At 36.9% G+C, this 27,802-nt stretch overlaps 1 protein-coding gene across 1 annotated transcript in view; it reads left to right on the top strand.

Moving 5' to 3' along the window:
* scai (suppressor of cancer cell invasion) overlaps positions 1 to 27,541 on the top strand; it is a 38,775-nt gene extending 11,234 nt beyond the window's left edge. The window contains exons 5-17 of the mRNA XM_042509139.2: positions 2,033 to 2,131; positions 2,642 to 2,738; positions 6,010 to 6,108; positions 6,752 to 6,904; positions 8,636 to 8,737; positions 9,150 to 9,251; positions 10,155 to 10,233; positions 12,591 to 12,690; positions 12,945 to 13,026; positions 14,615 to 14,687; positions 15,378 to 15,551; positions 16,214 to 16,314; positions 18,568 to 27,541. Of these exons, the coding sequence (XP_042365073.1) occupies positions 2,033 to 2,131; positions 2,642 to 2,738; positions 6,010 to 6,108; positions 6,752 to 6,904; positions 8,636 to 8,737; positions 9,150 to 9,251; positions 10,155 to 10,233; positions 12,591 to 12,690; positions 12,945 to 13,026; positions 14,615 to 14,687; positions 15,378 to 15,551; positions 16,214 to 16,314; positions 18,568 to 18,714 (1,408 nt within the window). The 3' untranslated portion in view covers positions 18,715 to 27,541. The remainder of the gene's footprint in view (positions 1 to 2,032; positions 2,132 to 2,641; positions 2,739 to 6,009; positions 6,109 to 6,751; positions 6,905 to 8,635; positions 8,738 to 9,149; positions 9,252 to 10,154; positions 10,234 to 12,590; positions 12,691 to 12,944; positions 13,027 to 14,614; positions 14,688 to 15,377; positions 15,552 to 16,213; positions 16,315 to 18,567) is intronic.
* The last annotated feature ends 261 nt before the right edge of the window (positions 27,542 to 27,802 follow it).

Genomic DNA, 27,802 nt, shown 5'->3' on the forward strand with positions numbered 1-27,802 from the left:
AAAAATATTTAATGTGGAAGGAAATGCATTTAGTCTGTCTGTCAGGAATCAAGGATACACAAAATGGACTTCATGCAACAACATTTTTGATTTGTTCTAATGTAACACATAAGAGTGAATTATGAGCATATGTGGTATTCACTCATTTTGTCATGCTTAGAATTTTCTTCGAGGTAGAACGTGGATTTATTAGTAATTTTTTAAACGTAGAGTACAACAAGTATCACAAGTGGCGCAGTTGTTCAAGTCTGCCTTTCTCCTCAGATGAGAACACAACTGCTTGACTCATAATAATGCCGTAATCTTAATGATCGTAGAGATTAAAAATGATAATTGTATAACTACAATGAATTTCTTTACATGTCTTCACCATATTATCATCATCACTGTCAATTTTTATATATATTTTGGCACAGGAACTTCAGTATTCAGTATTTGTTAGGAAAATTCTCTCACTGTTAAAGCTGCCTCAGGGTCATTATGCAGGTCACGGTCCAATATCCATCCTCTGTTGCAAATGACAGTTTACAACAAGTGCTGTAGGTAATATTTTTTCGTCTAATATCTCTGATTTTCATATCCTCTTGACCAACTCTTACAGTAACCATGAACAGCTTTGCTGTAGAAAGATGTTTTTAGCATCTTAATCCATTCCTTGTTTATATCTGTCACAATTCAGGGCTGCTCTGATGACACATCCTTCGCAGATGGTTTATTAATATTTTCTAATTATTTCAGGTCCTCTAACACCCCTACTGACACTTATGAACTTGTTATCCTCTTTTTTCAATATTAAGACATGAAGCTCTGCCGTGTGAAATTCTTCTTTTTACTCGTTGGAAACCGTTTTGTGAATGAAACCTGCTCACAAATTAAGCAGGACAGGCCACATTGTATGACAGTTTTAGGGGTATTGATATGCTAATGATTACATCTCACAAACGTGAGGTTGTCTGCTCAGGTGGCATTTATCAGGCCTATGATACGATATGATACAATACAATACGATATGAAACGATATATGATATGATACGATAAGATTCCATACAATACGATATACTCAATGGTCCCTGTAGGGAAATCGTCTTGGACTCAGATGCTGCGCCCATAAATGCCTGCAAAGTTACAATAAAACAAACAATACATGAATAAAACCGCACTAGCTGTACCAAATCATACCAATAAATTACACAAAATCCAAAAGAGAGAAAGATAGATAGATAGAAGATAGAAAGATATTGCACACACTCAGTAGTAAAACATCATGAAATTATTGCACAATCCCCGCAGCTGTACACAGCATTCTTTAAAGTTAGACAGAAGGGGGAACAAATTAGTTTTTAAAACAGTTGATTTTGCAGTGTCAAACTCTGTATCATCTGTCAAAGGGCAGGGGCTGGTATTCTGAGAGGAGGATCTGTGATGGGTCAGTCAGTTATCCTTTGAGCATAAGAACGGAGTGCTCATCTTTTAACTGGCGGGGCCGGTATTCATCCCTGCCCATCACCTTCATGGTGGTGTGCACCAGACGAGCAAGCTTAGTTTTTATTTGTACAGTGAGGTTGCCATTCCACGCTGACAACCCATGTCTGACTAAACTCTCTGCCTGATGAAATAAAAACAAAATCATCTAGTCCAGACCAAACACTCATGAACAATCCATGGCAAGTTTGTGCAGCTGAGGAGAGTTTGGGGAGTCCGACTTGGAACACTTTTATGAACAAACTTCATAGAAAAGTAACAGAGATTTGGGATGTATTAGTCACATTGTATTTGGTGGAAAACATTGTGGGTCCTCTATTAATCACACAAGCACAATGTAAAGTGCAAAGCAGGAGGTCTTGGGCGCTCTGACTGTGTGGGCGTCTCCAAGCGCACCAGTACAAATGGCTTAGAGAGTTGGAATAAAGAGGGTGCAATGGTAATAAACATACTCTCAGCCAGAAGTGTATTGAAATTTTATGAATGTGATGAAGTGTGCTCCACTCCAGAGATAATAACTCACCTTGTACTCTTTCATCTCGATTGACAGCCTTCGTACCTCAGAAACAAGTTACCTGAATGAGGCCTTTTCATTCTACTCAGCCATCCGTCAGCGCTCCTACTACTTTCAGGTCAACAAAGAGGACAGGTACGTTCCAGAAATCTCTCTTCAAATTTTGTGAGTTGGCAGTTCAGTAAGTAGATGCCTTTGCATGGTATTTTAAAATTTTTTTGGACATTTAGTTTTTGAAAGGTTTTTTTTTGTTTTCTGCTGTTGTAAAAACTGAGCCAAGTATTACTTTTATCATTCTATAAATTATTAATAATGTGCAAGAAATATAAAGTCTGGGGTCTAGTTTTCTATATGTTTATTATTGCTAGCAAATCCCACAAAAAGACCATCTTTCAGTACTTTCTGACTTTACCATTCTGATGATGGCTCTCAGCCACAAGCTTATTGGTTATTGAAGATCTGAAACTGCTTATTTTCTTTTAGGCCATGCGCTGTTAAGTTGCTCATTGCCTTCTGCCTGAAAGAGAATAAACCACCAATGTGCTCAACTTTTCAAGGTTTAATAAACAAGGCATAAAATGTGCCCTACCTTAAATGTGGATGTGTTTGACTTTACAAGGACATATTGTCTTCTCTTTTTTTTAGGCCAGAACTAGTAGTGAAGAAGCTTCGATATTATGCTCGCTACATAGTCGTCTGTTTACTGCTGAACAAGATGGACCTAGTCAAAGTTTTGGTGAAGGTGAGGAAAACTTTTTCTTTTAAACTAGAGCATATTGTGTTCAAAACTTTGGCAGCCCTGGTACTCTGAAGAGCATGATGCATCCGTGTGCCTCATGCACCATGCATGGCCCTGATTGCAGTGTCTCATTGTGGGATATAGACAGCAGAGAGATGAAGGGAAGGAAGGAGACAGCGTTGGGGATTGGCATGCAACAAACAAACCAGGGATTTTGCGACTCGTGGGTGGCGCTCCATCACACAGGTCACCAGGATCTCCCCATTGCACATGAATCTTAGAAATTAGAGCAATCAAGTACCTGCATATTTTTTTCAATATGTAATAACTATTGTCAATTGGGATCAATGCAGCACATTTATAATAGACTTCAACTGACCTATCAGTGCAGTTGCAGTTTTTCACATTTGTTCCAGCTCTCTTTTGACCTGAAGGTTTATCTGTCTGTGCACAGAGCAACTGCTGAGGCATGGGATAATTTCTGTATGACGTACAGAGCAGCCGCAATGCACTGACCAAGTGTTGCACATGTGCAGTGGTGTCCAGGCGCTGTCACAGACACATTCAGGTGACTGTTTAGATGAACCAACTTCACTGCAGACAGTTTGTGTGTGACCCACAACTCCTTGTCCAGTGTAGCTGTAAGTTTCTTGGAAACTCTCCCAAAAGACAGATCCAAATGACGCTCTAGTTTGTCCTGTGTGTTGACCATACCAGTGACACTCAGTATAAGAGCTATACATCATGGACTTACCCAGCTAGCATCAACTACCTGGCGACAACAACTGACCCACTGACAAAACTTTGGGGGTGGAATCTGCTCGTGAGAAATCCTGTTCTGCATGTGCCCATACATAGACCTGGTGATGGTTTATCAGGCTACATTGATTTGAAGTGCATACCAAACCAAACATCTGGTTCTCAGAGTTCTCAATTTCAACCCAAGCCAAACGTGTGTTATGGACCAGGCTGTGGGGAAAAAAAATGTAGTCTTTTTTTTAGGTAAATAATATTAAAAACCGAGCACTCTGTGTTTATTTTATAATTATTATTTATTTAAAATTAAATTTTTAATTTTTAATTTAAAAAAAATGTATTTAAAATTATTCACAGGAATAAAGACTTTTTTTTAAAGTTAAATAGTCCCCCTTCTTCATTGATCTTTTCAACAAAAAAACAGATACTTCGTTGTCCAAATTAGATGTTAGGATCTCTGTCGGATGTGACGTCTAAATAAGACAGATTCTGCTTGTCTGTCAGTGTTTCTATCGATCATGAAATCGTTCTAGCAGTGATCCAGATGATACCGTTCGCCACTTTTGTTGTTGTTATAGATGGAGTGTGGACTCCGCCGTCCACTTGAGTTGGAACGATTTTTAAAACTATCTTTTTATAGTTATTGTGATAGTTATCGTTCTTGGTGTGGATGGTCCTTAAGCCAATCAGAGGCAGGGTGGGTCATGCCTTCTCTATCCTAACAAATGCAAATTTGCACTCCGGACAGAAAATTTCAAATCACATCTTTCAAAACCTCAGGAACTTGCATAACTCTCAGATAGAGTGCATAGTTCCACAATGTAAGAATACCTGCCTGCATGTGTTACTGAACACAGAACACATCCACCCTTGACCCCTGATAAAGGCCACCCTGTCATGTTGCCCATTCTTACAGTATGGGCATATTTGACATGGCCCCTTCAAACCCCATCCTCAGTCTTGCCCTCAAAAACAGCAGACTGAATTCAGTGATTATTATCACCTCTCTGGCCAGAACTGTGACCAGTTATATGCCTTCTGTCATGAAATATGCTCATTTTGTCCTGGGCCAAGTAGCAGGAATAAATCACTCAATGGCATGTCCTGTTTTGGATGTTGTCACACATTTTTTTACATGTTCACTGCAAAGACAGGTGGATGCCCGTGTGCGTCACAGTCTCCTCGTGATAGAGCGCCAGCAGTGGGCAGCCAGGCAGATGGCTCAGTCCCTCAGTAGAGCTACAGCTCATCTGACTCTGCACATCTTATAAACACATCGTGGCAGGGTATGCCATACAATGACACAAAACCTCAAATATTCTTTGGGTGCAGGAGAGATAAGGCAGGTTTCCATTAACCCTCAAATTGAAATTGTGATTATAAAATATGTCTAATGGAAACATATCAGTTTCGAAAAACAGCACTGTTGCCTCACAGCAAGAGGGCCCGTTCCAACCGGGTTTCGAACCATGGGCAGGGGCCCTTCTGTGTGGAGTTTGCATGTTCTCCCCGTGTCTGCATGGGTTCTCTCCGGGGTCTCCGGCTTCCTCCCACAGTCCAAAGACATGCAGCTCAGGTTGACTGGTGACTGTAAATTGCCCTTAGGTGTGACTGTGAGTGTGTATGTTGTCTGTCTATATGTGTCGGCCCTGTGACAGTCTAGCGACCTGGGTACACCCTGTCCAGGTTGTACCCTGCCTTCCGCCCAATGTTAAGTAGGAACTGGCTCCCTCACGATGCAGCAGGAGCTACAAGAGGTGTTAGTGCATCCCATGACTCTTCAAAAGTTGAGCAGATCATCTGGAAGTTTTGAATCCACAATTCCTCTGTGAAATCGTGGACTATCACCTCCCAGAAATCCCTCATACGTGGCCGCTCCCACGTATAAGGGGGTCGCCTTTCCATTATGGCTCCATAACACGCCTACGTGTCCTTGGATTGGAAATAATGACGGCTAGTGCGGTGGCTGCAGTAGAAATAAAGCATCCATCACCATGCTTCTTGGAGTGTTATTACCAGAGAAGTCGCAGAACATCACTCAGTGGAAACGCAGTCATCTCACGCTTGTGTTTTATCAACATTTTGGAAATATCACTTAAGTTTTGCACAAATCTGTAATGGAAATCCGCCTATAGATTATGGGAGCAGTTGGTTTTAGTCAAGAATTTTGAAATGGCACAAGAAGAACATGAGAAATAAAGAAATGATGGTCCTTCTCTTCCTCATGTGACATCAGAGCCCTTGCACTTATCGCTTCCGCCTCCTCATTAAAACCCAGCAGAGCAGCGTTGGTGAATCATCAAAACGAATGCACTGGCTTTACTTACAAAACAAAAACTGTGATCGCAGCTTCCACATCCCCCGTACAGAAAACTGGGGCAAGTTAGCCTGCCTCATGTAATTTGTATGAGACCTTATTTTATGAATCTGGCACAAACAAACTTTTGCTGTAGAGTGAAAAAGTGTTTGTAAATGTGCATGACCTTAATGGAACCTAATGCCTCTCTGCTGCCCGTAGGAGTTATCTGAGGAAATCGAAGATTACACACAGAGATTCAACACAGAGGACCAACTGGAGTGGAACCTGGTTCTGCAGGAAGTGGCAGCTTTTGTTGAGGTAACTAACTTAGTACTTTTAATTTTGTCTATTTTATTATTTATAATCCATAATTTGTTTGATAAGATTGTCCTGAGGTCCACTGAGTTCTTAATGTGTTTTTTTTAAAAACACAGTAAAACCCCATAATTATAAAATCTGTAACAGGACATGACAAATGTAGGGTTGAAGTTAGTTACTGTCATTAAAACATTAATGCAACAGTGCATCTTTCTGGGATAATGACGATTGAATTAACACTTTGAAACCTGAGCAAATTGCCTGTTACCTGAAATTAGGAAAAAAAGAAAGAAGATATATATACAGTATACACACCTTGTACCTTGTGTATAATTTGAATAATTCTCATTCTTCATCTCTCTTTTTTTTTTTTTTTAGCTTTTACCAAGGTTGTCTTTTACAAATTTGGGGAATTTGTGGAACATTTCATGCCAAGTTACTGATTCCCTTTTTTCTCCCATGTTTGGAAAGGAAATCAAACCAATATGCTCAGGTTTCAAAGGTTTAAATGCCTAATGAAGGGCATCTTAACACAGCACAAAAAAACTGATGTTGATCCAGGTTTTAAGGGGTTAAAGAAGTCGTCTTTTGCTTGGTTCATAGAATCAGCTGTGGCTTACTATTGTTCCTCTCTGTAACACAGGCGGACCCAGTGGTAGTTCTGAATGACAACAATTCTGTCGTCGTCACCAGCAATCGGCTGCAGGAGGGGAGCGTGCCTCCACTGGAACAAGGCATGGTGGTTGGGCAGCTCATCCTTGCAGATGCACTAATCATCGGCAACTGTAACAACCAGGTTTTAACCCACTAATTCTGATTCACACTTCCTAACACTTCATACACATCAACACAGGTGTTGACAGGACTTATTGGAGTGAACTTTTTATTGGCCCTCACACAAACAATATCAAACACACCTTCTCAATATAGAACCTACCAGTGTTATGTGCAGCTCTTTTCACTGATGTCTCTCATCTGACATTGCTCTTGAACAATAGTGTACTGCTGTATGGGTGAAGTATGTCGGTTGTGTAAACCAGCTTTGGATAAATATGCATGTCCTAATAGATTCACAATGCATGCTCTACAAAGGGTTAAGTGCTATTTCTAACCACACCCAGTAGTGTAGCTACAACAGTCATTTTAGAACATAATAACAGCAATATGTGACTTCATAATACTTATTTTACTGCCACTGTACATTTTATTTGTGTGACAAGTTACTTTTCCATATTTTTCTTGGGTGAAACAGCACCTCTTTCCCAATGAATTTTCTGCATCTGCCCCTCAGTTATTTTAGGAGGTCATGGTAGTGAAGCACATGTGCAGTTAGCATGTGCTCAGACCATAAGGGTTCACAAATCTGTGTGCGTCTTGACAGTATAACTAAACTTAAAGATCTTCCTTAATATTTGGGAAGTACCAACTTGCGGACAGTAGCTCTATGTCCAAATGTAGATTGTTTATTTACGTAGAACACACTCAGGTGTTATTTTACTGTTCCAACATGTTAGAAAAGCACCTTTCTACACTGTAAAAATCTGTTTGTTTGTATCTAATTGTTAAGTTTACTTAAAAAATGAGTTATATTTACTTGATTTTGTGAAGTTGTTGCAAGTTTAATTAAATCAACTTCTTAAAGTTTTAGCAACTTCAGTAAACCAAGTTTACTGGGCTATAAATCTGTATTCGGCTTGTTGCAAACTAGTCAGTCATATCTATATTTTTTTTAAATGTCAAAAAAACAACTTGCAGATCTCCTTCTTTATTATTCTTTGGCAAAATCCTCTTTGTGATGATCAACTTAAATTAGACTAACTTGGTTTACTAAAGTTGCTAACACTGACAAAGAACAAGGTAATGATGTGGTATGATATAGATGGCATTTTTTCTTTTTTGTTTGTTTCTTTATTTCTCCCTCCCTTTTTTTCTACTATAATTTCATAAGTAGCAGCTCATATTGTTATTATTATTATTATTATTATTATTATTATGTTACTGTTATTGTTAGAATTTATTTATTTGTAGGCTTAATATAAAATCAATAACATCTTTTTTTTTAAGTTACAACAACTATATACAGTTAAGTAAATAAGCACACTTATAAATTAGATATAAATTTAACATAAATTAAGACTAATAGTTATATTTACGTTTTTCAAGGCAATCGGTTTCCAAGATTATTTTAAGTAACATAATTTTTTCAGATTTTAGAGTGCACTCTGTGTGTTTGTGATTTGACATAATTATCCTGTTGGAACTGCATCAGGGAAACTGTACAAGTTGAGAGAGCCCATATCTTCTGGTGTGGGAGGTGCTCCCTGTAGTTGCGGTGCCCTCTGCTGGCTGTATCACCTGACTACCAAAACACTAAAATCCCTATAAAAACTACCTACAAAACAATTTTCTGTGTACTAAAAACCTGACTTTTGTATCATCTCTGAAGCCACAGTACTTAAAATTCTAACTTTTCACAAATCTGTCCATGATAAGGTGACTTAAGTTTTGTTTTTTTTTCTTTTTTTAGGTGAAGTTCAGTGAGTTAACCATCGATATGTTCCGCATGCTCCAAGCTCTGGAGAGGGAACCTGTAAATCTGGCCACCCAGACCTCCAAACAGGGAACACTGGTGAGTGTCATGTTTCATGATAGTGATGTTTTTTTCGTGAAATTATATTTTTTACAACATCAAAACTAAAGCCAAGAGCTTCTATAACCAAATTCAGAGCAGATTATAACATGTAAACATGTTAAGTCTCATAAATGGTGCCATCTCTCTTGGAGCCAGTCAGTAGCAAATACCTGCATGTCACCATGTTTAGCCTGTAATAGCAGCCCTGTAATTGCACTGTAATTGAGTGCTGAGTGAGATGCATCATTCTCTTTAGAGTTGCATCATTCCCCAGGGGTGTCTCTTAGGGTAATAAATGTGATGAACTAATGAACATATAATTGCCTCCTAGAAGACTTGTTAACCTGCTGTACGTAATGTAAACTTGAAATGAAGAACAAATAGTAATTATCTCAATTTCTTTCCACAGGAGCCCAGTGAGAAGCCAGCAAAAAGGGAAAACCCTCACAAGTATCTGCTGTACAAGCCAACATTCAGCCAACTTTTTACTTTCCTGTCTGCCTCTTTTAAGGTCAGTATAATCAAAGCCTGTCTGGGTTGACTACTGTGCAGTAAACGGTGCACTGTTAGACATGCAATATCACCAACTAGGGCTGTGCGATATGATGCAATACATTGTCTGGAGATAAAAAAAATCATCTATCGTTTATGCTATACTGCTTATTTTGTTTACGCTTTGCGTCCATCCGTGTGTGACTCGCTTCAGGATTTCGTTTTTCTCTCTCTCCTATGGCTCCTGCCTTGCACAGACACACACACAAAAAGCAGGGCTTTTGCAGAGCTCCAGACTGTGACTATGTAGTCATATTTTGCATATTTTGATTTATTCAAGTATAACAGTACTTTACTTAACTTTACTATAACAGTAGTTTTTTTTAAACTTTATACTTTATTTTGTTTACTATTATAACAGAATTTTATTCAACTTTAATATAACAGTAATGTAACTTTGTTTTATGACAGTAGCTACTTTATTTGTAAGTTGTAGTTCTTTTAATAATTTTGTACTTTGGTATTTTACAATAGTTCAAAGGAGATTTCAAAATATCAAGATATATATCGTGTATTGCAATATAGCCTAAAAATATTCTGATATTATTTTAAAGCCATATCACCCAGCCCTATCACCAACAAATGTCAGATATACATTATCTGTCATTCTAGAGGATTAAAAGTGTTGGTTTGTGACATTCTTGCTATTTAAATTATCACCTCTCCACTACTATATTGATATATTGATCATGTCATTTCATAATTGAGGCTCATATTTGGTTGGCTTTCTCTTTTCTACACCCCCTACTCATTTGTTATTTTCTGTTTAAAAATTTTGTGTCAGTATTTATTTTACATGTAGCGCTTATGTCTAATCATATTACTCAGCAACATTTCTTTTTCCTGTTGCCCTAATTATTAGGAATTGCCTGCCAACAGTGTTCTGCTTGTCTACCTGTCTGCTACCGGAGTCTTCCCTACTGGACACTCAGATTACGAAGGTAAAATGCTGAATTATACACCTCACATTTTTTCCTATTATTATATCGAAATGTTATGATAAATGGACATGCCAATATATAGTATAAATTGTTAGTTTTCTAAAATGAATGAATATTGATTAATTTACATTATATATTATTATACATGGGCAATTTAACAGGTAAATGTTGTCTAAACAAGTGCATCGTCTCCATACTAGCACAGAATTCAGCCTCTTAGCCTACGTCCATACCAGGGTAAATCCAAAAAAATGCTGTTTACTTGTATGAAAGGGACATTTTGAACGGTCAGTTATGGCAACATTTCTACATTGTTAATGAAAATGAAAATCCAGAATAAAATGTATTAGAATATTCACTGTCAGGGACAATCACCGCTTTCATTCATAAGGGTTACTTAATTTGATTTCAACTGCAAAATCATTGACTAAGTTTACATGCACAGACACAATGTGCTGCTATTATTCTAAATATAACAACATTCTTAGTTTGATATATTGTAAACAGCATCTTCCTTTTTAGCTATTTTGAATGAGGCCTTTATCTGAATGAAGCTGATTTTTTTCTTTATTATTCTACATATATTATTGTTCCATACATCCCTGTTCTATGATATACAAGCAGGATCTACTATCCTCTTTTTTAAATATAATTTTTAATTAAGATATATATATATATATGTTAGAGATGTAATGCTATTAAATTTCATATCACGATAATCGTGACCAAAATTATCGCAATAATCGATATATTGTGATAATGTTGAAATGGGCTGGAAAATGTTAAAAATGCACTGATACACACACTGAAATCATAGGATTCTTTCAGAAGGGGGAGGGATGGGCTGCACATTCAGCGTTGCTGTGTCTGTGGTGGATTGTTGCTGTTAACTTTGGTTGCGGCATAACAGTCTGACAGTTAGTGTCCAGAATTAACTTTTTGATTCACCAGCCAATTTGGTTGAAAAAATCTACCAGCCAAGCATATTTTTTTATCAGCCAAAATAATAAATTGTCTTTTTGTTTCACATACATACATTTATTTCAGTACATTTAATTGAGATAATAATGAATGCAAACTCAGAGAAAGAAAAATCTGAAGGAAAAGTATTCAATATGTATTCAATATGCAGTGATGCAGTGTATCCGTCTAGGGCTTTTATTGTGAAAGGCAAGAACGGAAGAATTGTAGCTACTGCACTGACGCTGCCAGTGTGAGAGCCAAAAAGAGTTTTCGTGTTGGTTCAAACATCGCGGCCTCCGTCTTAATATCTCATAACCTTCATCAGGATGCATGCAGTGTTAGCTCCCAGCAGACCAGCGGCTGGTGATAGTATAATGATCAGCTGATGTCTCGTGCTTCGCTGCACCGCGCAGGTGTATGTGACTGACACAGAGAGAGCGCGCGCCCCTAAAAACGCAGCGGAGAATACGTGACTATTTTGGCGCTGGACGGGTGTTAATTTGGGACCCCGCCGGCAACTATTATTATATATGATTTCAAAGCTCTGTAATCGTACACGGTTTGTGGTTGTGGTTGTGTGTGTGTGTGTGTGTGTGTGTATGTATAGATATACTGTGTTTGTGTGCGTGTGTATGTATTTATATACTATAAGAGTGAGAGATTTTTAAAAAATATTCCATATTATTTTATTTACTTTTTAAATATTTTTATGTTTAAAAAGAAAGAAACAACAACAAAAAGAGGAGTGTGGATGCAATGCTGGTTAAAAACCGTTTCAACCGTACCAAGATTTTACTATTATAACTATCTGTAATCAACTGCAAACAACTGGTAATGTCATGCATTTATGCAAGATTCTGGGGGGAAAAATCAGGAGTGTGAACAATAAATATAAACAAGATGGTTTATCTAAGGTTTATGACAGGTGAATTGCTTCTCATCACATTTCAAACAAAAAAAAAAATAAGAAGGAAGTGCTACTGGGATCTGACAGCAATGTAAAGCAAAGCAGTTGCTCCTGATGTACTGGTTAAGGGTAGGATAGGTTGCACAATGGTTTACAAAACTTTTAATTTGTATACTTTAACAGACCCTAACAAAGCAATGGGCCCTAGCATTTGACATTTGGAATTCATTCCCTTTCTTGTGGACATTGGCTAATATTCTGTTCTTGAGGTGGGCCTTTTTCAGTCTTAATTTGTCACAGCAACCTAATAAAAAAATGAAATATTGTTAAATTTATGGGATATTTAGAATATGCACAATATGTAAATGCACACACTGATCATGTTGATCAGTTAAGTGCAGAGTTGCAGTGAAATTTATGATCTATATGTCAGAATCAGTCATGCCTTTTCAAACTGATAATGTTAATCTTTGAACATTTCTTGTAGGACCATATGATTTTGGAGGAGTGCTCACAAACACAAACCGCGATGTGGTGAACGGAGAGACGGTGCAGAAGAGGAATCAGGCTCAGAAGGAAATGCACTGGTGACTACTGAGCTATATAATATAACTATCATACTGTTTAAAAATGTTTCTGTAACATTTTAGGGAAAGATAAAATCTATATTGTAAATATGTCTAAATGTGAAACAGAAGAAAGCTTCCTGTGTCCACAGACGTAACCCAAAGAGGAAATCACTTTGCTCTTTGTGACTAATGACAGATAAACATGTGTTCAGCATAGACTTGCTGCTATAGAAATGTAGCTTGTTGACATTTACTTGTTTGTAATGTTGCAGCCTTCATCCAGGGGACCTGTTCCCTTTCACCCGGAAGCCACTTTTTGTCATTGTTGATTCCTCAAACAGCACAGCCTACAAGGTATGTACATATCTGAAACTACCTGGAAAAAAAGCTCACATTTATATATCAGATGTTTATCAGACTGTGAGGAAGAGTTGAAGAGGTGGCATGAGGCGAAGACAGCCCTGTGAGATGAAACAGACAGATGCATGCAGGTGTTCTAAACTCAACAGGAAGTTGGTTCTTGTAGTTTGGCTGCTCACAGACAAAGTCAGCAGCAGCAGTGACTGTGACGCACAGCTCATGGCGGTCATTAAAGTAACTGATGGCAGCAATGTGCATCAATATTCTCTCTAAATTCAGTCTGACCACACAGCCATGATGCACGCATTTTTAGATTCAGTGTGACTCACACTTGATAATATCGTTACCTTTCATGTCCATTGTGAATAAATGTCCATAAATTCACTCTTTAAAACTCCAAAGAATTACCAGGATTTAAATTTTCTGCAGTATCAAAATAATCCGGTGATCACCCAAGGTTGAGCAATGGATCAATGTTATTCATGATATTTATGTGATGGGAAAACTTATATTTATTGTAAGACTTTAACAGGACAAGTTTAAAGTTCTTTGACGGAACATATATCTTCATTTAGATCGAATGTCACTTGATTTAAGAAAATATAATTACAACATCACTTCCCCTAAGTTTATGTTGAGCCACACAAGTTGTTTTTTTTAAATTCTATGTTTCTTTTTTTAGGAGTACATGCATGCAGTCAGATCTTTCAAATTATTATTGTTGTAGATTTTGTTAATGTATTTAATTTTTAATTACTTCATTTATTTAGTCATTTTGGGTTCTGCCTTGGCTTGAGTAAATTGATAATCCTTTGTTGTTGACTTACTTATTGTAATCAAAATCAGTCTCCTTTTCTACCATCCATAGTTCTAGCAATTTGTTCTAACAATATCTAATCCTGTTTTACTCAACATATTCGTCTCAACTCAGAGGCTCATATGAACATACACAGGGAAGTGATCATGCAAAATTTGTTGTCAGGCTGGGAGATGTAATGGGTAAAAAATGTAAGTGTATAGAGGGTTTTTTTCCTGCTAAATATTGCTACCAACTTTACAAAGAGGTGGACTGGGGTTTTTTTGTGTTTTTTAATAGTTGTTTATTTTCTTAAAAAAAAAACCCATATTATTAAGTATCACTGTTGCCTGTTTGAATAATTTTACAACATATACTTATAATTTGTTTTGATTTTATTGTATCTCTTTCCCACTTTAATATTAAAAATAGGAAACAATGTAAATATGCTGTGCTGTATAATGTACAGTTCACATTCCAATAAAAAGGAAATAAAAAAAAAAATAATAATAATCCAGTGCTAATAGTCTGTACATCCATGGGTACACTACAATGCTTATACTTAATACAGCATACTTTTAATGGTGCCAGTTTGACAAATTATAAAGCAATGTTGGCCAAGAAAGGGACTCTGAGTTATTGGAATAATATGAACTTTTTTTCATGTTGCGTTGAATGTTTATTGACATAGGGTGGGGACATATATATATGTATGTTGTGATCACACTGTGACTATACATTCTTCTAATTAATATGAATTTTTCTGTCTTTTGTTTATCCTCATAGCATTTTACAAATCTGTTTGGCCAGCCTCTGGTGTGCCTACTATCGCCTACAGTATATCCCAAGAGTGTGCAAGGTGTGTGTCCATGTAGACCAACAGTTTATGTAATGATAAGTGTGGTGATATTCTGTATTTCCTTATGTGTTAGTCTGTCTCTCAGGGCTTATGACTCATAGCCTGTCTGTGGCTCTCAGACCCTAGCCCATTGGTTCAACCTGAAGACATACACTTTTAAAAACTGGTCATAAATATATATATTGATTTATTTACTTAATTATTTTAAGGCTCAGTAATTTTCTTAAACAGCTAGACTTTGTAGTTTTCATCAAACGTTACTCAAGCAGGAGGAATGGTTTTCTTCCTCTTTGAGAAACACACAATACTTTGTAGATGCATTTAGTGTTAGTTTTTGTCTTTTCATGGGCTTTGTTGATAATTAGAAAAATACTGAATATCACCAGGCACATGCTTTAAGCTAATGAAAAGCTGCAGTCTTTTATTATCTGGCAGTTTGCCTGAAATATAATTAAATGCTAGATTGTTATTGGAATTTATGATTTAGAAACCAGTCCTTATCTGTTAAGCTTAATCTTTGATTTTTTCTGATGCACTTGCATCTTTTTGCCAGACATTTTTATTTTTTCTTTGTTAAAGTTCATAAAACTGCTTCTTTCACCAAGTTTTCAGGTACCAATGTTTATGAGAACATGCAGAGAAAATGTGTCTCATGTTGTCACTTGTGCCGTTCTCTGCTTCTCTGTTCAGATCAGTCTCAGCGCGGGAGTCTCTTCACCCTGTTCCTCTACAGCCCTCTCCTGGCTTTCTCCTCTGTGTGCGGCTTAAACAGCGTGCAGCGAGGCCTGTGGGAAAGGGCTCAAGAATTTCTTTGTAAAGTGTACCGGGACATCGGGCAGCTGATAACCCGATCACGGACCATAGGTAGCACATCTCACATACCCATGCATAACAAACTGGCAGACATTAAAGAGTGACCATGAAAAATGTGTATTCATACCTTTTTATGTAATTTCAATTTTAAAAAAATATCAAGTAAAAAATAGTATTGACCATGGTTAACCCTTACGGACTGTTGGTTGGATTTATGCGCTTTTCATTCTTCATTTGTTTGATTATTTTGGCTGTTCATCCATATGGCATACATTTTGGCAAGACTGTGTATTTTTGCTTAATCTGTGAATTTCCAGCTCAGCTTCGACAATAAGTCTAAAAACACTGTGGAAACTATATTGTTGCATTCAGACTGTGCATAGTATTATTTCTGGCTGTCATTCTGCATTTTTGCCTAGGAATTTGGAAGTTGTAGTGAAATGTTTTGCCTGCCCAGTTTTGTTGACTTTTGTTGACTTTGTTGACGAAAGACATTTAATGGAAAGTGAGAGAAAAGAAAAGATTTTTTAATTTGAGAAAATAAATACAGTGAGTTATTTGGCATTTTTTGCTTTATATTTATTATTATTTTTTTACTTAAATGATTAATCACTTATCAAATTGTTGTTAATTTATTTTCTTTAGCCCAACTAATCGATGAATCAACTATTTGTTTCAGCATTGATATTGTTATTTTTTCTCTTTCTCCACAGATCAAGCCTTTTTGCAATTCTTTGGTGACGAGTTCCTGCGACTGCTGCTGATCCGCTTTGTGTTCTGCTCAGCTGCTCTGAGGCTGCATAAACTCTTCCGGGTGAGTCACTGCTGCTGCTGTGCTTTCTCAAGGTTGTAAAGTTGTTTACATTAATGCCAAAAATGCATTGTAGGTTGGAAGCCCAGCACTCGGGCTTTGTGCTCACTGAACATGCACCATCAGACACACAGCAAAATGTGTCCCACTTCTGAAAAATGCAAACACACAGTTCACTTAACCCACACTTGATGCACACTTCAGAGCATCTATTCCAGTGTATCCCACAATTCAGCGTTGTCTGCTGCACTAAACCAGCAGAGTTGCTGTTGGTAGCACAGCTGGTGTATAGACAGACATCATTCTCCTAAGCTCTAAGAATGTCAGAAAGACACTGGTATTCATTTAACACTGAAAATACACATTAACTTAAATGCAAAATATTTTGCCTTTTGCAGCAACTTATCTTTATGAAAGTGAAGTCTCCTCCCTCACCAACCTGAAGAGCAAATACAGGTCAAGATGGAAGCTGATCTGGCTCTCTGCCTGACAACCTACATCCGCTTAATATAATATGCAACCAAATTTCCTAGATGGGGGACCCTGCTCCCTTTGTCTGTCAGGCCCTAAAGAGGTGTGCTGGGCTTTTAAGCAATTTTTTTTTAGTGGTCAAACAGAGGAATTACAACATCCAAATCTGTCATGTAATGCCATGGGGCCCATAAAGAATTGTTCCCATTGACTTACATTGTGAAAGAGATGTCTGAAAATCAGTGGATACTTTCTTTTGAGCTTGAAAAGTCTAGAAGAGACACAAGATGACATCATTTTATCCCCATTCCACTTTCCAGAGCTCTTAATAGGAAGTAGCCGGTTGAGTTAGCAGGAGCAGCTAGTGGGCTTGCTGTAGGGAATCAGTAATGCAGAAGCAGCGAAAATCATCTAGGTAATTTCATACCACAGAAAAAGTTATTTTGGCTTCATGCGCCACTGAGCAACTTAGATGCCCTAGATGTTAAAGAATAACTAGATACCAGACCCTAAGATAATACCTTTTTAGTCCAGTGGAGCTGCTCACCGGGCACATACACCAAAAAGACTTAGAACTTCTGGGTTAACCTCTGTGGCTTTTTGCCAATTGGTTTTCTGAATAGTTTCACGGTCAGAAGCCTTAAAGAAGGTCTGTGGTTCACACAAGCTGAAGAGACTTTCACAGTTTTTCTAAGATACGAAATACCCACACTGTAAACATTGCAGCTTTTATTTGTCTTTAAAAGGTGGTTACTAACATGTAGCTAATTGAGACTACTGAACTACATCATGCCAAACCACGCTAAACACGGCTTTACAGCCTTGTAGCGGTTGCAACGTGATAATGGTGAAGTTTGTTCATAGCCTAACATTAGCTTTTACTCACAGTGATTGTACTTACTCCTCAAAATCCAAAAAGTGCTGCTCATTTGTGAAGATTATTCTGCTGAACAAAATGTGTAAGTATCATAAACATGTCTTTACCACAAAGCTTATTTTCTGCAATAATACAAACCAGTGGAAAAATCCCATAGGCTTTTTTGACGAGGGAACCAGGGTGACGATAGCCTCTGGGTTGGCCCACAGAAAAACGTCATCGCCGAGGCACTCACTGTAATTTATTTTTGTCTTGTATCAGAGTTAAGAAGATCTCGGTTTCTTCCTCACTCCACACATACTGAGTCATGTTTTGTAGAAGGTCAAGTGACTTTGTTGTTGTTTTTCTTATTCTTTAGGTTTAGTGGCAGTTGGCATCCCTAAAGTCACATTATTGCCACCTGGTGTTACACATTGTATGAGCTATAAAAGCCAAAAAAATGTTTCCATTGCAGTTTTCTGAAATATGGCTTTTTTGAATCACCTGAAATACCACCTCATGCAAGCATGAAAAACTTTTTTTTGCGATAAACGGGAGTTTTATTTTTTTTTTAATTGACATGGTTCCATTAGGTGTATTTTGTATTTTCAGTTTCAATTTGCGTACTTTTAGGGTTAATGGAAACCAGCCTAGTCACCATGGTTTTCAGCTCAGCTGCCTGATCCACCAAACTAACTTCTGGTGGCAAATGTTGTCCAATACATACAATACATCCTCACTACCGCCTCATTACAGTTTGAGGTTAATAGAAAGATGAGTTTTTGTTTTTCACAGTATTGAAAATCATACTGTCAGGGTGTCTAAATACCCTGCCATACCATAATACTGTGACACCGCTCAAGCCTACTTCGAATCATGTCTGTAGTGATAAATGTGAGAGTCAGTGGTGTCTGATGTTGTGCTTACAGGAGTCGCAGAGCTTCCCAGAGTCGTACCCTGAGCTCCCCAAACAGGACACAGTGGAGAGCAGCCTTCTACAGAAGCATATTTTGGAGCTGGCAACCATGCTGGATGTGCAGAGCCTATTTTGGGATGATCCACTGGAAGCCTACTAACATCTCTGCACAGGGCAAAATGGCACACGTGTACATACAGACTAGACTGCCAGAGCCCTCCCAGCTGTCTCTCTTTTTCTACAGGTAATGAAATATCTGATTGAGCACATACACCTTTCATGTCCTGCATTTAACTGTTACTTGTGGAAGCAAATGTAGTGCAACATAAAAATGTTCACATAGATAAGCCAGAAAGTTTAGAATAGTATCAATTCCCCATTTTGAGTGTCAGCAGCTTGCCTCGTAAATATAAGCATCATGTAAGACATAAGAGTAAACAAACAAGTGAGAGGCTGCGGATAACTTTTCTACTCACCATCCACATTAACAGCTGCAGCCTCCAGCTGTATTCCTCATGTCAGATATATGTTGGCAGTCTTGGTTTTGTGTTTTTAAAAAAAATTAAATACTTCTCATAGTTTTTTTAGCATGCAGGTTGTTTAAGCCTTAATGATAGAGAGCAGAGGAATCCTGGGCAGCTTCCAGGTGTGACTTTATCTATCTGTATGAAGGCAGAGCAGAGTGGTGCTAAGACAGAACACAGTGCTGAACAAAAACCCTTCACTGCATCCAAAAAAATCTAATATTAGCACATTATTCGCACTCTAGGCTGGAATTTGAAAGGTTTCACCAAAAATGTTATTACTAGTATTTGCCAAATTGCTGTTTATCAGCTGAAGTTGTAGCAGGCTGAAGGTGCATGACGTCATGTTCTGTTGTAGGTCCTCATTAGTTGTAGTTATCACACTCCTTTGTGGCATTAACCAGCAATCCATCCACCTCTTTTAATCCTCCATTGTGATCGTTATTGCTTTTCCATTTCACTGTGCTGTGCTTGCATGCAGAGAGGCAAAGAAATGTACACATTATGTTGTTTCATACACAAAGAACGGCCTCCAACTATAAGGATATGGAAAGGGTTTTAGATTTTGAAATGGCATGGAATAAGGAAGAGGAGCAAGTGCATGTGTTGCATGGGCCTGTACATTTACAGTTGCATCTACAATTGAAGACAATCTAGTTTGATCACAGAGGAGATTAAGGAAAGTAGCACGGTATGCACATCAACTCATTTATTACTTAAATGACACCAAAACACCTCTTAATGTTACCCGCGGGTTGCTTAAATGGAATATCATGGGCACTACCCATCATCTTCCTCCTACAGTTAAGTTACTTTACCGCTACATGGGTTTTACTTTTACTGTTGATCCAGTGCTTCAAACTTACAGATGTTGCCATCTTTGTCAGATGGCTGTGTTGTTTGTTACTGGCATCACCAAAAAATGAGCTAACATGGCCTAGGACCTTTATCATCGTTCATCCTTTTCTCTCATAGTTGTTTTGTCTTCACTTTCAAATAGGCTTGGGCGGTGTGTTATATTTCATACCTTCATACCTTTCTAAAATTTCACCAGGGTATACCGTAAATGACTGTATGAAAGTGCAGTGCTAACACCCACCACCATCCCCCACCACTGATGGTGAGTGCGCTACTGACTTTAAGCTTTTCAGACTAATATATACACAATAGAAACCCGCAAAATGTTAAGAAAAGTAATAGCACACCTGTTTCCCTTTTCTAAATTGAGAAATACAACTGTACAACGTTTGAATTCAACTCAGTCACAGAAGACTGACGAAGCTTAATTGTCTCGTCAACTCTTTATAAAACACATTTTCATTCAAACTTAACAAAAACAAAGTAAAACTTATCCAAACTGTTTTGGTTACTCTTGTTAGTAATCTTGTCTCTGCTCCAATACTCTCCACCTTTGGTTTGTTTGAAATAAATCCTCCATTCACCAAGTTACATGTAAAAAAAAAAAAAAAAGCCATTATTCCCCACGGTCTCTCTCTGCCTTCTGGCCGCCAGCTGTTTACAGTCCTTAAACTTCTCCCTTCACCACTAGGTATTGCTGTGTCTTTTAGCTCAGCTGCCTGTTCCACTAGTTGAGACTGGAGACTTAGCTCTGGTGGTGCGTGCTGTGCACTACATACAATGAGTTTAAATGACTATATTTATTGCGTTATTAAAAAAGACATACCTTTGCAATTTCTAAATACCCTGGTATACTGTAATACCCCGATGCCGCCCAAGCCCACCATCAGCTCTTTTATCCAAACTGTAAACATGTTCATATGGCAGTAAATCAAAGTAGTATCAGATTTAAGAATGTTTGAATTTAGCTTTTAAAATAGCATGAGTGCTACCCTGGCTAGCACCTCCAAAGACATTGTCTAAGGAGTTTTACGTTGACTTCATGTGTTGTCACCTCTGAGTTTTGTTCTGCAGTAGAAAGTAGCATTTCAGCAGACATCAGTAGTCTGCTGCTTGACCGGTGCCAAAATTAAATCCCCCCATGCTGTCTGTCTTACAGTACCGGCTTTTCTTATTATACTGATCACAGCTGGTAGCAGAACTGACTTATACATGCCAAAACACAATCTTTTCTTAACTAGAACCAGGCCATTTTTGTGCCTAAACCCAACACACATTAACCACAGTGTTTTTGAAATGTTGAGTTTCAACATGTTCACTTCATAATAACGTACTAATGTAACGTATCTGTGGTTTGCAGAATTCCAACATTTCCAACATTTATGCTGGTGACTGGGTTTCAAGACAATAATCTTTAACCCTCTGAAACCAGAGTGAACTGTTTTTTTTTCTTTTAAAAAATAAATAATTATTTAATTAAAAAGTAATAAGAAAATAACATGGAAATAAACTAATAATAATAATAATAATAATAATAATAATAATAATAGTAAAAACAAATAAGAAAATGACCAGAAAAAAATGCAGAAAATAAATGTTGAATATAGTTTTCTAGACATTTTTCACTTGTTTTTGATCATTTTCTAATCTGACAATTTGTAAAATCTGACACGATGATTTCTACTTAAAATAGTCCTAGAAACTGATTGCCTTGAAAAAGGAAAGATTATTCAAAGTAATTCATGTTTACTCTATATCTAAGTGTTAGGGTTACTTAAAATTTACCTGTATTTACTTATTTTATGAAGTTGTTGCAACTTGAAAACAACAATAGAAATGTCCTGGTTCTTTCTAAGGAAAAACAATCTGACAAGTTGATCTTAGTATAATCTTGGAAGCTAATTACCTTGAAAAAGGAAAGTAAATATAACTATTAAACTTAATTCATGTTTACCTTTTATGTAAGTGTTCATTCTACCGAAAATTCAGCCACTTTTGCTAAGTTGTTGCAACTTAAATATGACAAGTGAAATCAGCTTGTTCCTTTTAAGTGTTAATAACTTCAGTAAGGCAAGGTAGTCTGACTTAACTTACCTGTGACAAATCATTTTGCCAGTGATGAAGTTCGGAGATCTGCCAGTTCTGTTTTACTAACGTGTTTGATATAATACTAGGGCTTTCAAAATAACACAGTAAATTTGATGTATTAATCACAGAAAAAACTACGCATTTAAAAAATTAACTCTGATTAATTGTGGTGCGCTTTGAACCGGTGTCTCATTGATGGCCACATGGCTTTTTAACATGAGTTTTCGTACTAGCACAGCCTCGGATGCTGGCACTAGCAGCCGGCCTTGTCAAGCCACAGTGGACCAGGCAATCAGAATTAACTTTACTTAAATGTAATGGTCTCTGTCTGTCACAGAGACAAGAGAATACAAGAAGTCTGTTTTACTTCCCTGTTTCAAAAACATCCTCTGACAACGTCTGTGTTGAAAGAATCCCATCAGTTGTTGACACAAGGCATTTTATTTTGAAATATTTTTGCAGGACCATGGTGTTGACAATGCAGGAGCTGCATGACTTCATAAATGAGTGGAATTTGTGCTTATAAAAATGAATTCTATTTTATTTTTTAAAAAATACGATTAAGATGAATTAATCACAAAGCATGTTATTAATTATATTAATTTATTTAATCACTTGACAGCCTTAGACAATTCAACGGACTAGTTTGCAACCAGCAGAATGCAGGTTTATTAATGTTAAAACTTCAAAAGACTTATTTAATTTAACTTGTCAAACTTCACAAAATTATGTAAATATAACTAGGCTGTAAGTAAACTTTCAGTTAAATAGAAAGTAAGAATAAATTAGACTAATAGTTATATTTACTTACATTTTGGTTTCCTCGATTTTTTTAAAGTAAAATCAACTTGTCAGATGTGACAGTGAAGGCGATTAGAGTATATTACAGTGTGTGAAGTGTTTGTCATTGGGGATTTATGTCTGGCACCAGCAGGAGGAGTGATTGCACAGGCCGTTGTAGTGAAGCTGAGAGTAAAACCAGCTGTCAGTTAACTGCCCTTGACCCAAATGATAAAAAGATGCAGTGATGCAGGAAGTAGCCGAGCCAGCTGGTTGTGGGTCGAGATTTTTGAATTGACAGAAATGATAAGAGGAACACTATTTTTTAGTGTTTATTATTATATTTATTGCCATTGTTCGAGTATGTGTACAGATAATGTAAAGCAATGTTTGGCACAGATGTGTTTGTTCAGTATTTAGTAAGTCTATAAAATATGTAATGAAATATGAAGTTGAGGAGCAAAATGTTAAAGAGGCCAGTTTGTTCTTTGGCCATTTTTCTAAACATGTTACATTCCAACTTTCCGAGGACTTGAAGAGAGGCAGAGGAACAACACCGCTGTTTTCTCCATTTTACATTAGGTCTGGGAAAGCAAGCCGTTTCTACATTTTCTTCTCTTTTCACTGTAATATCAACCTCCACGTTCCCTTGTGTTGACAGTTTTGACGATTACAATATTGTAGGCTTGCACTTTATCAAGTTTAATATTGTTCTGATCTTGTTTGTTGTGCTTTCGGGGGGGAAAAAAAGAGACAAAACCTTCCATGTAATTGTTTTCATGCCAGCCCTTCACACTGGTGACCTTCTTTTCTACAAAGTTGTGTGAGTCAGTGATTTCCCGTTTTCATCTGCTGTCACTTTTTGAACAGCCTCTGCCTGAAATGTGTCAAATATGTCAGCTGATGTCCAAAACGTGTTGAATAGGCAGCAATAACATGTTCATATACTGTACATGTGAGGAGGAATTGTGCTTTATAGCCAGTGGTGCTCTGAAACAGTGCTGTCAGTGGGGACTGCAGTCATGATTTTCTACTTTACAAAGAAATAACAACCAAAACATGTTTGGACATCAATCAGGACAGAAAAAAAGAGCATAAATGTGTTCATCAAATATTGCAAGGTGACAAATTTGTATGCTAAGTTTAAAAAAAAAATCATGTTTATATGTTTTTAACATTTTATTGTATGGTGTTTTCCCTTGACTCCATGAATTGAATTCCATGAAAAAATCAAAATATGTGGCCTAATGGCTCAAAATAAGCATTATTGAATGGGAAATAAACCCAAACAGTGAAGTTACACTGTACTCTGCTCACAATGATCACTATAAAATAATCAAATAAATAAACAAGATAACTTTTAGCTTCTGTTAAGCCGTTTGCTGTAGTGATGTCTTTTGTGATTAATAATTTAAAACAGCACCGTGAACACAACCAGTTTATTTATTATGTAGCACCAGTCAGCGGGATCATTAGCGCAAAAAAAAAAAAGAATGAATTTGCTTGCATTCCATCACAGACTAACACCTCTTGAAACAGGATTGTGTATTTTGTGTGTGTAAATATATTTTTATTTATTTCATGTTTCCAATTTGATGTAAGGTACCCAGCAGCACATGGAGCATGGTGCAATAGCGTGAATTGATTCTGTATATTGAAAAATGGTGGTTCCTGCTTCACCTAATGTGACGGGTGTATCAGAATGGAAGTCACAGAAGCCCCCAAAATCCTGGTTGCTAATACATTCATTTAACACAAGATGTGAGAAAACTGATTTGAGTAAGTTAACACTGTCAAATCTGACAAATTGATCTTAAAATAATCTTGGAAACCGATTGCCTCGAAAAATGTAAGTAAATGTAATTATTACTCTTAATTTATGTTTACTTTCTATCTAAGTGTGAAGTTTACTTGAAGTGTATCTGTATTAACTTAATTTTGTGAAGTTGAAGGTGAATGTAAAAACAACATGGGAAATTAACATGTTCTTTTTAAGTGTTAGCAGCTTCAGTAAACCAAGTTCATCTGACTTAACTTGATCAAGACAAAGATAATTTTGGCAATGATGAAGTTTGGAGATCTGCGAATTCTGTTTTGTTAAAATATTTAAGAAAACACAAATATGATTGTCTGGTTTGCAACCAGCAGAGTACAGATACAAAGCACAGTAAACTTGGTTTATTAAAGTTGATTGATTGATTTGATTAAACTTGTCATATTTAAGTTGCAACAACTTCACAAAATTAAGTAAATACACAAACTTTGTAAGTAAACTTAATAACTACATATGAAGTTAAAATACATTTAAATTACTAGTTATATTTATTTAAAATTTTCAAGGCAATTGTTTTCCTAGATATTTTTAAGTGAAATCAGTTTGTAAGATTTTAGAGTTAAGTTACATAAAGATGCAAACAGATTTGTGCAGAAAAGATAAGAACTTGTGTCAACTTTTAATCACTTCTATGAGCAAGGGGATGACTTGTATGAACAAGATATTAACCTGTTGGAACAAGCTACGAAATTAAGGGAACCAGGTAACTTGAATAATATGATGATAATAAAAATAATATGAATATGTACAAATGAGATGTTAACTAGATAACATGAACAAGAGAAGTTGTGCAGAGAAGATAGTAAGTTTGTTTGAACAAGATAGCTCATGTGAACAACATATTGATTTATGGGAATAGGATAATTACAAAGGTATCACCTTTTGCAAACAAGATATCAGAACCTCAAATCCAAAAAAGTTTTGACATTGTGTAAATAATTTGTAAATCCTTTTCAACCTATATTCAATTGAATACAGTCCAAAGATGAGATATTTAATGTTTAAACTGATAAACTTTTCTTTTTCCTTTTTAAATATACACTTAGTCTTAATTTGATGCCTGGAACATGTTTAAAAAAAGTTGGTGTTGAGCACTGTGTGACATCAGCTTTTCTAATAACAGCACTTAGTGTTTTGGAAGTGAGGACACAAATTGTTTTAAAGGTGATTTTCTTTATCCCCTTATTTCTAAATTAATTACTTTAGTGGCTTGACAGTTGGGGGACTCTCGTTACATTTTGCGCTTCATGATGCTCCACACATTTTCGAAGGGAGACAGGTCTGGACTGCAGACAGACCAGTCTAGTACCTGCACTCTTTGGTGTTGTCTTGCTGGAAAAAGCGGGAGCATTTCTGAAAAAAAAAAAAAAGTCTGGATGGCAGCATATGTTGCTCCAAAACCTGTATGTACCCTTCATGCACTAACCTCCATTGCAACTGTTTGTTGCCCCCATCAGCATTGTTTGAAATTGTTGCATGCATCAAATTCAGAATAGGTGTATATTTTTTAATATACTGTAGGTTGAAGAAGTTCGCAAAATATTGCATTTTGTCTTTATTCGTTTTACACAGCGTCCCAACTTTTCTGGAATTAGGGTTGTATACACGAGGTTGCCTGTGTGGAAATACTATGAATCCTTGCAAATGAGATTTTAGCAAGATAATGTACGTGAATGAGAGACATGCAAACAAGGAATGGACAGGAACACTCAAAACAAACAAGATGACTGATCTTTTTGTGCAGAGGAAGTGATGATCACATGTCAGAATTGGTGGCTGATTTACAGCATCATGCAGTGTTCACACTGTGCTCATATGGGATTATAAAGCCTAATGTGAGCTGTCCACTGTGACAAACACGAGACAGTTTTTCTCTCTCCTCTGCCTCCATTGTGAGTGTTCAAAGATATTTTAAGTAATTTATGAGTTGTAACCTAATTTAGCCTTAATGGATAAGTTTCACTCTGATTTAAAGCCTTTTCTTTCTTTTTTTTCTTCCTTTCTTTTCTCTTTTTTTTTTGAGAATGTGTGGTATCAGAATTAGTCTACTTTTGCATTCCTGGGCCCATATTTTCTTTTAATTGTTTTTGTTTTTTGTGTGTTTTTCTTATTCGCGTGCATAACTGTTCAAAATGTGATAAATGGATGATGTGAGTACCTTTAAGATGATTAAAGCAGCTACAGTGAGGTCTAATAGCAGAAGATAAAACATCATCAGTGAACACCAGATTTTTGAGCACTTTTGTCCACCTTTCACGCTAAGAGGATGCACAGAAAAGCAGAGAAACTAGCAGCAGGGAGGATCTGAAGGTTGGTTTTAGGGTAATCATCATCTGGTGAGACAAATCAGTGCTCGCCAAGCAGAGCCAGTATGAGAATCTGTCAGAGCACAAGAAATCTACTTGTTTTTGACATGCACGCACAAGCACAAAAGCCACTGCTCCATTTAAAGGACCCACATCCATGTTGAAGCATGTCGACGCCTCTTGGGAACACAACACAAATAACTGCCGACGGATCAATCCTGTTTTCTCCCCCGGATGTCTTGGGGTCATTTCTACCTTTTTATACTTGTGAAAATGTTCAAAAAAATGGGTGCAGCCTTTATAGCAACATGTGCGACTTGCTTGTTGTGATTTTCAGTCAGTGTCAAACTGTCAGATGTATTTTCAAATATTCCGTTTTAAAAAAAAAAATGCACTAATGATTATTATCTCTGTAAGCAGCATGTTTGTTTAGAATAGAAAGTGCCAAAGACTGGTGTACTCTTGCTTTCCCATCTTAACAATGATTGACATCAATTATTGTATCAGATGTTTGTTTTTTAATTTTTATTGTGTTTTTTTTCTGTGTTGCCAGTTGGAGCCAATAAAGAAAACGAAAATACGGCTTCCTTAAATGACCGATAAGTGTCTTTATTGCAGGACTGAATGATGTATAAATGCACTGTTGTGTTATTGTTCATCATCAAACTACATACAGAGTTCCCACAAGGGATGATAACTGTTAATCAACGATCAATTAATCGGTCGTTAAGAATTTAATCAAATGTTAAATGTAGTCCATCAATCAACAGGCATTGCAAAAGCATATGTGATGTACTTATACTTGTAATATACTGTGTGCTTTGATTGGGGGAAAAAAAGCATTTGATGTCGTTTGAA

This window comes from Plectropomus leopardus, chromosome 20 (genome assembly GCF_026936395.1).
Source record: "Plectropomus leopardus strain MGB_pleo_1.0 chromosome 20, ASM2693639v1, whole genome shotgun sequence".
NCBI classification, from domain to species: domain Eukaryota; kingdom Metazoa; phylum Chordata; class Actinopteri; order Perciformes; family Serranidae; genus Plectropomus; species Plectropomus leopardus.